Here is a 10,000-nt window from a genome sequence, read left to right on the forward strand (position 1 = left end):
CATCTTGCGAGAACCCGTGTCTGAGTGCGACCGATTTCAGGAGCAGCGATCACGTTTAGAGGTAAGTTAACCGAACGGAATTAAGTTGCCGCGAATATTGCTGCCGGTTCAGGAAATATGCCGCTGTCCGCGGCAGCAATTGCTCACGGGTGGGAATGAGCAGTCGGGAGGGAAAGCTTTAAACCGCCGAGGGTTGTTGAGGGGAGGGGACTCCGACTCCGGGAGATCTGGATGCAGATGTCACCGCCCCAACAGAGAAATGGCCTGAATCCAGGCGAGCCCTTTCTCACTGCTGGTGACTGACGCCATTGTACTTCCTCCCTCCCTCTCTCTCTCCCTCTCCTTTATTTATTTATCTTCCCCCTCGCTCTCCATGTCCGCTTCTCTCCCCCTCCCTCCCTCCCCAACGCTCTTCCCTTTCCCTCTCTCCCCTTCCCTCACTCTCCCTCTCCCTCTCTACCTCCTACTCTCTCTTCCCCTTCCCCTCTCCCTCCCGCTCCCACTCTCTCTCCATCTCCCAGCCAATCTCTCCCCCTCCCCCTTCCCACCCGCAAGCGCGCCCCTGAACCCGCAACGTTGATTTGCAACAGCCAGCAAATGGACACTCTCAAAGACATTCATCTATTGGCCGGATTCCCTGAGATCTCGCTAACATTTTTCTGCGGACGGTGTCTTTGATGGAATAGCTGAACGCGAGAAACTTTGTGCGTTTATATATTCGGCCGAGTTGGGGGGGGGGGGGGGGGGGGGAATGAGAAATCGCGCAGGACAAAAGGGGAGAATTCGGGTCACGGCGGGTGTGGTGTGTCCGAGAGCTCTTGTCCCTTACCCATCAGTCATGGTCCTGATCTTGCCATGTGTCAGGGGTTAACTCCTGAAGGGCACCGAGATTTCACCTCTGTCCCTGCCCCTTTGTTCCGCGGTCTGGGAGTATCGTTGGGGCCAGCCGATCCGACGCAAACGGCGCTAAATGAGGTGATGAAACATTTAAATATGAGGCTGACAGGGAAGGGAAGAGCGGCTGCTTCTCGCTGTGAAATGAAGCGGTTTTATTGCGAAGTGAAAACTGTTTGAGAGGCAAGGGGTTAAAGACACAGAGACAGGTAACCGAGCGTCGAGACCTCCCTGCAGGCAAGGGTATGCCGTCCGCATATTCAGGGTAAGAGACCGCATACGCGTTTCAGCACCTCCCCCGGGTTTAACTTTACCAAGGCGTCAGATCGGCTGATGGGACCTGTCCCCTCCGAATGGCGTTTATATTTTCAAAAGAAAAGAGGTTTTGAAGGGTGTTAAGCTCCACAAATCACGGACTAAGATCGCTGTGTGTTGGTAGGTGTCAGTAAGCAGATACCCCCTTCCCAAGCGCATCCTTTAGTGCCAAGGGTCGATGGACGACGCTGGGGGTCGATGAGATCGGCAGTCTCGGGTAAACCGTGTCCCCTCGTGTAACTGGAAGGACTTGTCACCGGTCTCTTTCCTTGTCTCCAGCTACAGGGTGACTGTTAAGCGTCGCTGGGATGTACAGGGCAAACGATTTCCAATGGCGTCCGCGGAATGCTATCACCCTCTGGAAGTGAGCGACAGCGACCTCGAGCTCACCGACTATGGCTGCCGGTCCCAGCGGACGGCCAATGGGGCCGTAGGCGCGCCCTGCGCCCGCAACCTTTCAGCACCAAGGACAGATCCACGGCCCAACGGGAACCAAGAGCAGGAGACCTCCTTCACCTTCCGGGCTGACCAGCTCTCGCCCGCTAACAGGTGCCCGGGCAGGCCTGAGGCGGTGCCCAGCCAGTGCAGCCGGGACAGAGCCCAGGAGACATCGCCTCACTCTGAGGAGGGGCCCGAAGCCGAGGCGAATGGACAGTCTGTTGACTATGGCTTCATGGTGGCGTTGGTTTTCCTGGTGGCCGGCATCACCCTGGTGGTTATCGCCTACGCGATTCCGAGAGAGTCCCGAGTGGATCCGGACACGGTCACAGCTCGGGAGATGGAGAGGCTGGAGTTACATTACGCCCTTTTGGGCTCTCACTTGGACAAATGTATCATCGCTGGCCTGGGTCTCCTCACTCTGGGAGGCATGCTCCTCTCCCTGCTACTCATGGTTTCCATTTGTAAAGGCGACCTCTATGGACGGAGGAGCTTCATAGTGACTGGCAGGTCCAGGAAGACCTACGGGTCCATCAACCTGAGACTGAAGCCATTGGATAGCGAAGGTCATCAATCATTGGTGGAGTCCGAGGTAGTCCAGGTGTCTGAGAATCTTAGCTATACTGGATCCTAAAGGAACATGTAGTTCTCCCACCCCCAACCATCTCCTCCCTTAATCCCTTCACAACTACATGGCCTCCCTGATTGAGACAGTATTTAAATGCATGTATTTATTATACATTTTATGTATGATGCAAAACAACATAACTCACTCGGGTCTTTCCCAGCAAAGCTCCAACATTCACCAAATGATGAATATCATCACCAGTCCAATGGATTCAGTCCTCCACGAGGGAGAGAATTCACGCAATCTCTCGAGAACAGTAATCGGCAAGGGAGTGGGAGGGGAGCCGGTGTTTGGGTGAGAACAATCTTTGCAGACTGGAGTGGTTCTGTGCAGACTTCAGTGTGCCTACTGCAAAAAAAAAGTCACCTATCAGGCCCCAAACATATTCATAGAATTGTTAGCACACTAGAGGCTGTCAAGTCTATGGAGACCAGACCAGCAATTTTGTACAGGATAGTTACCAAAAGGATTTGATTCTGCACAGGTTTAAACCCATACAGATTAATCACAGACCCTCAGGTCAAAGGCAGGTTGCAGCTCATACCCTAACCCTAATTTTGATCACAGAAATATAAACACATATGTTTCTGTAGTGCCTCTCATGACTTTAGGATGTCTCCAAGATTTTTACAAATAAAACAATCCCTGAACTGTCCCTAACTATTACAGCATTAAGGAGATCTGTACGTAATGTGAGCTCCCATAGACAATGAAGCGATCATGACTACTGCTTACCCATGGGTTAGACATTGTCCAAGTTACCAGGAATCACTCCCTTATCATTCATGAGACTAACAGCATAGAACATAGAACAGTACTGACTTCTAGTTCATGATGTCATTCCAACCCCTTAACCTTCTCTAAGATCAATCTAACCCTTCCTTCCCACGTAGCCCTCCATTTCACTTTCTTCCATGTGCCTATCTAAGAGTCTCTTTGAAGGTCCTTAAAGTATCTGCCTGCACCACCACCCCCGACAGCACCCACCGCTCTCTGTGTGGCTGCCACGGGAGTGTAGCAGTTAGCGTGACACTATTACAGCTTGGTGCGGGGGTGGGGGGGGTTAGAGTTCAGAGTTCAGTTCTGTCAACATCTGTAAGAAGTTTGTACATCTTCCCTGTGAGCCCATGGGTTTCCTCCGGCTGCTTTGTTTAGTCTCACAGTCTAAAGATTTACCAGTTGGTAGGTTAATTGGTCTTTGTAACTTGCCCTGTGATTAGGCTCGGGTTAAGAGGTGGGTTTCTGGCTGACATGATTCATTGGGCTGAAAGGGCCAGTTCTGCACTGAATCTCTAAATAAATAATTAAAAATAAATTTACACACAACTTAGAACAGTACGTGGTGTTTTGCGATCTTTTAATCTATTCCAAGATCAATCTAACCATTCCGTTCTGCATAGCTCCTGATTTTTCTGTCTTTCATGCACCTTCCTGTAAGAGTTTACTAAATCTCCTTGACGTGTCTGTCTCTGCCACCAACGCTGGCAGCACATTGCACCAAACACTCTCTGTGTAAGAAACCTACTCTGATATCTGGGAGGCGATAGCTGGATGAGGTAAAGGGCCAAGGAAGCAGGAATATGATAGGAGATAAGAGTGGACCATGGGAGAAAGGGAAGGAGGAGGGGAATGATAGGTAAGCGATGGGTAGGTGAGGAGAAAAGAAGGGGTAAAAAGGGAGCCAGGAAGGAGAATGGAAAAAGTGAGAAGGGGGAATGGGGTAGAAATTACTGGAAATTGGTGAAATCAATGATCATACCTCAGGTTGGAGACTACGCAAATAGATTACGAGGTGTATCTGGATCTGATAAAAACTGAAACAACTACTTTCCCCAGACTTTAGCAAAGTGTTGCTGTTGGACAAAGTGAGAATGGGTTTGGGCATACTTTTTAAAAATCTGATTTAGAGATATAGCACGATAACAGGCTGTTCTGGCCCAATGAGCCCATGTTGCCTAATTACATCTATGTGGCCAATTAACCTTCCAACCCGTATGTCTTTGGAATGTGGAAGGAAACTGGATTACCCAGAGGAAACCCACGGGGTGGGGGGGGGGGGGGTCATACAAACTCCTTACAGACAGCGATGGGAATTTTAACCAAGGTAACTGGAATTGTAATAGCATTATGCTAACCACTACTCTGCCGTGTCACACCCTTGTTACAGTATTATACAACAGTGCATTATTTGATACACATAATTCAAAGTTAAATAATCAACATTCTAACCCCAGTATTTAGCAGCTATGGGGTTAAGCAGATTTTTGTAATCTTTTGTATGGACTGGGACAACGACAACGTATCATTTTGCAGTATTTTTAAGGGCAACCTTTCAGACAACAGCATTACGAACTCAAAAATGAAAAAAAGAAATGTAAACTCTACTGCTAAAACAAGGTTGATTTCTCTGGGAGTTCTCTGAGTACTAATGAAATAGGGAGAGTAACAAGAGATTCTGCAGATGCTGGAAATCCAGAGCAACAAACACAAAATGCTGGAGGAACTGAGCAGGTCAGGCAGCATCTACGGAAGGGAATAAACAGTTGATGGATCAGAACAAGACCCCTCATCAGAACAGGCAGAGTAATAGGGTAAAAGGGTATTTAGGGTCCCTCACAAAATGCTGGAGGAACTCAGCAAGTCAGGTATGGAGAGGAATAAACATTTGACATTTCAGGCTGAGACCCTTCATCATAGGGGTTCCCAACATGGGTCCACAGACTCCTTGCTTAATGATATTGGTCCATGGCATAAAAAAGATTGGGAGCCCCTGCTTCATCAGGATGCCGACGCAGGGTGTCAGCACGAAATTCATTTCCATAGAGTGCTACAAGGCCTGACCTGCTGGGTTCCTCCAGAACTCTGTGTGCTTTACTCTGCATTTCAAGCATCTGCAGAACCTCTTGATTTACCTTTAGGTTCGCTGTGGTGGTCAGAGTCATCGGGTCTTTACGTTCGGAATAATAGACCCTTTTAGGGTCTCAAAAACCACAGGAATATTACATTTACAGACTAAATGAAGTGAGGACCACAGTGGAAATTCAACCTCATTCTGTTCAGGTTTAATTCCACGTCTCCCTGCTGTTGGAAGTAATCCATAAGTGTTCTGCCGTCAGTTTTATTGCTCATCCCTACTTGCCCTTGAGGAAGCCTCCGGAGGCCGCTGCAGCTTCACAGGAGGGAAGTGCTACAAGGTCAGACACTGCAGGATGCTGAGAAGGCAATACAAAGGGAGTAAGAACCATCTGGTGCAGCCCCGCATTTGCTCTGGAAAATGCTTACCGTCCACCAGCCATCAAAGTCTGAACCTTTTGTCTTTGTGATGAGACATGGAATCCATTTTGTGTGCTAAAAAGCAGTTCATGTGAATGTCACCGATTTAAAGTGGACCAACTCAGGATCAGAGTCAGGTTTATTATCACTGACGTACGTCATGAAATCTGTTGTTTTGTGGCAGCAGTACAGTGTAACACAAACAAAAATACTAAAAATTACAATAAGAAATATAAAAAGATAAGTAAATAGTGCATAAAGAGTTTAAAATAGTGAGGTAGTGTTCAGGGTTCACAGTCTGTTCATAAATCTGGCGGCAGAGGGGAAGAAACGAGTGTGTGTCCTCAGGCTCCTGTTAGTTGTCCTTGAAGGTAATAATGAGAAGAGATGTCCCAGATCGTGAAGATTCTTCGTGATGGATGCTGCCTTCTTGAGGCATTACCGTTTGAAGTTGTCTTCAGTGGTGGGGAGGCTAGTGCCCATGATGGAGCTGGGTGAGTTTACAAACCCTCTGCACTTCTTTCTGATCCTGTGCAGTGGCCCTTCATACCAGGCGGTGTGGTCTGACCTTACTTCCATATCTATAGAATGGTGCTTAACTTACCTCCGCTGTACTTTGTGCAGGACCATATTTCAGGCATCTCATTGATTAGACCTCTGCTCACAGTTTTAGTACATAGAACATAGTATAGCACAGAAACAGGTCATTTGGCCCACAATGTTGTACTGAGCCAATTAACTTAATCATCAAATGGCCAACTAAAATTAGAGAGGACAATTTACTTTCTTCTTTAAGTTCAAGTTTAATTGTCATTCAATTGAATACCCATGAATAGAGCCAGACAAAATAGCATCCCTCTGGGGCAAAGGTGTAAAACACAGTACCAGCAGTCATTCACAGAACAAGCCACATATTAGACAGCAAGTAAACATACAGTCACACAAAAATAGATATAGCCCAAGATCCTGAGTGACATGTCCTGTAAGTTGATGGTGCAGGGATGTTATTACAAAACCAAGCAATTAATCTCTTCTGTATACAAAATGTATTTATCCTTCCATTTTCATCACATTTATGTGTATTCATCCCTATCTCCCTCCACCACCATTCAAGGCACTCACCACTCTCTGAGTAAAAAGCTTGGCCCTCATACCTCCTTTAAACTTAACTCCTCTCACCTTAAATGTATTAGATATTTCAACCCTGGGAAAAAGATACTGTCTGTCTACTCTATCAATGCCTCTGATAATCTTATAAACCTCTATCAGATCTCCCCTCAGCCTTCCCTTTATCTCCTTCCTGTCAGGTGCCTGGCCTTTTCAAGTTCAAATTTATTGTCATCTGACTGTACGTATATAGTCAACAGTAAACAGCTCACTGTCCTAGTGACGAGACCTCAGTGCAGGCAGGATGTTCAATAGTCTCACAGCCTGGTGAAGGAAACTGTTACCCAGTCTGGCAGAACTAGTCCTGATGTCCCTGCATCTCCTTCCTGACGGTAGTGGGTCAAAGAGATTTGGGGATGGATGGTAGGGATCCTCAACAATGCCTCCGGCCGTTTTTCTACAACATTCCCAGTAAATGTCACTGATAGTGGGGAGAGATATTGTGGTGATCCTCTCGGCCGGTTTTACTGTCCTCTGTAGGGTAGAACTGCGTGGGATGATTTCCCTTTCTTTTGGGCAAGGAAGGGAGGCAAAAGGAAATCTATTAACTCTCTCAGGAAATCCTACCCAGTTCTGGAGCCAGCACTCCTTGCCTTACACATAAGAAGCAGTCCTTACAACCAGCAGTTTACACTCCAGAAAGGAGAAAGGAAATTCGGATAACTGAGAAGCATAGAACCAGGAAAATCTTGAATAAAATTTACAGCACCTCACAAGGTCAAAATATCTCAAAAGGAATGCTGTACATATTTTAGCTTTAATATGTTCATAAACCCTTGGGTCTGAATATATATAATATATTGTCTCTAATTTTACGCAATTACCCTAAGGCCTCTTGCTGTTATAAAAGTTTCACTGTATTCTGGACATTACCTGAACATAATGCTGTACCCTATGGTCCATTGCATAAATATTGTATAAATCTAAATGACTGTTAGCAGATAGGAGATTCAGTTCTTTTTAAGAAATTTTTAAAGGTGCGATTTTTCAGATGTGTAAATGAATTTCTCAAGCACACTTTGCTGGCAGGGTATGTCACGTTTTCTTCTCAGAAGAACCAGCAAGCTTGAGACAAAACACTACTATACCTGTACTGTTGATTTTATTATGGTGCTTGAAATATTGATGGGATGTTTCAAAATTTATTCATATGTTTGGTGGCAATCACTTTTTAATTATTTTTTAATCATAATGTGATCAGTGTTCTGCTATGCCTATGAAAGTCACAAAGTAATAAAACCATGAAGGAAGGAATCATTGGATGTAACTCCCTTTTCTTTCTCTCTCCTGCGTTTTCAGTGCGTATTGCAGGGAGGTTAATGCTCCCATTTTGTACTTTAGTTATGTGTCATGTAGTATCACGTGGGCAATCATGATTTACCAAGAACCATTATTGTTCTTGGTAAATTTATTCTAAGAAGTTGTCTGAAATTTATTTCTTCTGCACAGTGTCTTTACAAGACGGGTGACCCCAGCCATTATCAAATACCCTTCAGAGATTGTCTGCCTGGCATCAGTGGTCACATCACCAGGACTTGTGATCTGCACCAGCTGCTCGTGCGACCTTGGCTTCACGTGACCCTGATCGGGGGTCTAAGAAGGTGCTTCACCTTGTTGAAGGGTGATCTGCTGGCTAGCAGAGGGAAGGAGCACCTTACACCTCATTTGATGGAGATGTATCTCCACCCCACCACCCATTTATTTATTTGTTTAGAGGTACAACACGGAACAGGCCCTTCCGGCCCAACAAGTTGCACAGCCCAGCAACCCTGCCTATTTAACACCAGCCTAATCACAGGACAATTTAAAATGACCAACCAACCTACAAACCGGTATGTCTTAGGACATACCCACGTGGTCACGGGGAGAATGTACAAACTCATTACAGATGGTGCTGGAATTGAACCCCCAGCTCCGAGCTGTAATAGTGTTGCCTTAACCGCTATGCTACCGTGATGCTCTGATGTTGCTGGTTAGCGTTCTGTACTTTGGAATGCAGAGGAATCATGGATTCAGTGGAAAAGAGGGAAAGGGGAATTGCTGCCAGGACCACATCGGCCAGGATCTTACTGAGACACAGAGCAGATCCCAGGGATCTACTGCTCCTTGGTCTTACGTTCTAAATAACAATGGCTCGACACTGCGTCACTTGGGGGGGCGCGATTGATGTTCTTGTTGTTGTTGTTTGCGCAATTTGTTTTTTTGCTCATGGGGGGTTGATGTTCTTGTTGTTGTTGTTTGTACAATTTGTTTTTTTTGTCATGGGGGGTTGATGTTCTTGTTGTTGTTTGTACAATTTGTTTTTTTTGTCATGGGGGTTGATGTTCTTGTTGTTGTTTGTACAATTTGTTTTTTTGCTCATGGGGGGGTTGATGTGCTTGTTGTTGTTTGTACAATTTGTTTTTTTTGTCATGGGGAGAACAGACAGCGGTGGATTTGAACCTGGGTTTCTGGCACTGTAATAGCATTTGCTAACCTCTACACTACCGTACTGGCCTACTCCAGGGTAATTTGAGGTACTCGTTTATTCCATTATGCTCCCTATTGTCTATCCATACCCAGTACGTGCTAATGTCTAGCAGTGAAAAAGCAAGTGTGCAGCTCTTCTCTTCATCCTGGCTCCTTTCATCATCTCCATCTTTCCTAATCTGAGAAGTACTTTCTGAGTTCGGTTGGTAAGGGTTCCTACACAACATTTACCTCCAGTTCTTCTGTGGATCTTAACAAATTCCTTTGCTTTTTGCACGTAAGTCTGGGTGACCACATGTAGTGAAGTTGGTTCTTAACTTTGAATTCTTCCTTGATGTGTTGAAGCCCCATGGGAACTGCTTCTATCCACTTTGAACGTGCATCCAGCCATGATCTTCAGAAGCAGATCTGCAAAATCTTTGACTACACTGAGGGCCAAGTGTTGAGAGGAGCTACCAACAGGTTCTTGTGAAGAAGGCATTCCTTCCACAGTGTCAAAGCTCGAAGTTCAAAGTAAGTTTATTATCAAAGTACATGTATGTTGCCACATATAACCTTGGGATTCATTCTCTTGCAGGCATTTACAGAAAAATAAAGAAATACAATAGAATTTATGAAAAACTATAAACAAAGAAAGACTGACAACCAATGTGCAAAAGAAGACAAATTGTGCACATATATACTGTATTTCCATGTCGTAACTCTGACCCTGACCAGAATAAGGTTTTCATGACACGCTCTCAGTAAGAATTCCAAGCCAGGAACAGAACAGTAGCATGCACACACTGCTCCCTTTTGAAGAATTCCTGGTCAAAG

General features: G+C 45.7%; 1 protein-coding gene and 1 long non-coding RNA gene across 4 annotated transcripts in view; one reads left to right on the plus strand and one right to left on the minus strand.

The window, feature by feature from the left end:
• Window positions 1-1,059, minus strand: part of LOC140736259 (uncharacterized) — a 9,910-nt gene extending 8,851 nt beyond the window's left edge. Inside the window, exon 1 of the long non-coding RNA XR_012100913.1 lies at window positions 830-1,059. This is a non-coding gene — a long non-coding RNA (uncharacterized lncRNA). The remainder of the gene's footprint in view (window positions 1-829) is intronic.
• Window positions 1-7,965, plus strand: part of LOC140736257 (transmembrane protein 74B-like) — an 8,259-nt gene extending 294 nt beyond the window's left edge. The window contains exons 1-2 of one of the 3 annotated variants that reach the window (XM_073062197.1): window positions 1-61; window positions 1,489-7,965. The exon at window positions 1-61 is cut by the window's left edge and continues 294 nt beyond it. In XM_073062197.1, coding sequence (XP_072918298.1) covers window positions 1,541-2,281 — 741 coding nt within the window. In that variant the 5' untranslated portion in view covers window positions 1-61; window positions 1,489-1,540 and the 3' untranslated portion in view covers window positions 2,282-7,965. Of the gene's footprint in view, window positions 62-581; window positions 705-1,055; window positions 1,160-1,488 lie in introns of those variants that run through there. The other 2 variants (XM_073062198.1, XM_073062196.1) reach the window with 2 other exon arrangements.
• Window positions 7,966-10,000: the final 2,035 nt, after the last annotated feature.

The sequence above is a fragment of the Hemitrygon akajei genome, chromosome 11 (assembly GCF_048418815.1).
Source record: "Hemitrygon akajei chromosome 11, sHemAka1.3, whole genome shotgun sequence".
In the NCBI taxonomy this organism is placed as follows: Eukaryota; Metazoa; Chordata; class Chondrichthyes; order Myliobatiformes; family Dasyatidae; genus Hemitrygon; species Hemitrygon akajei.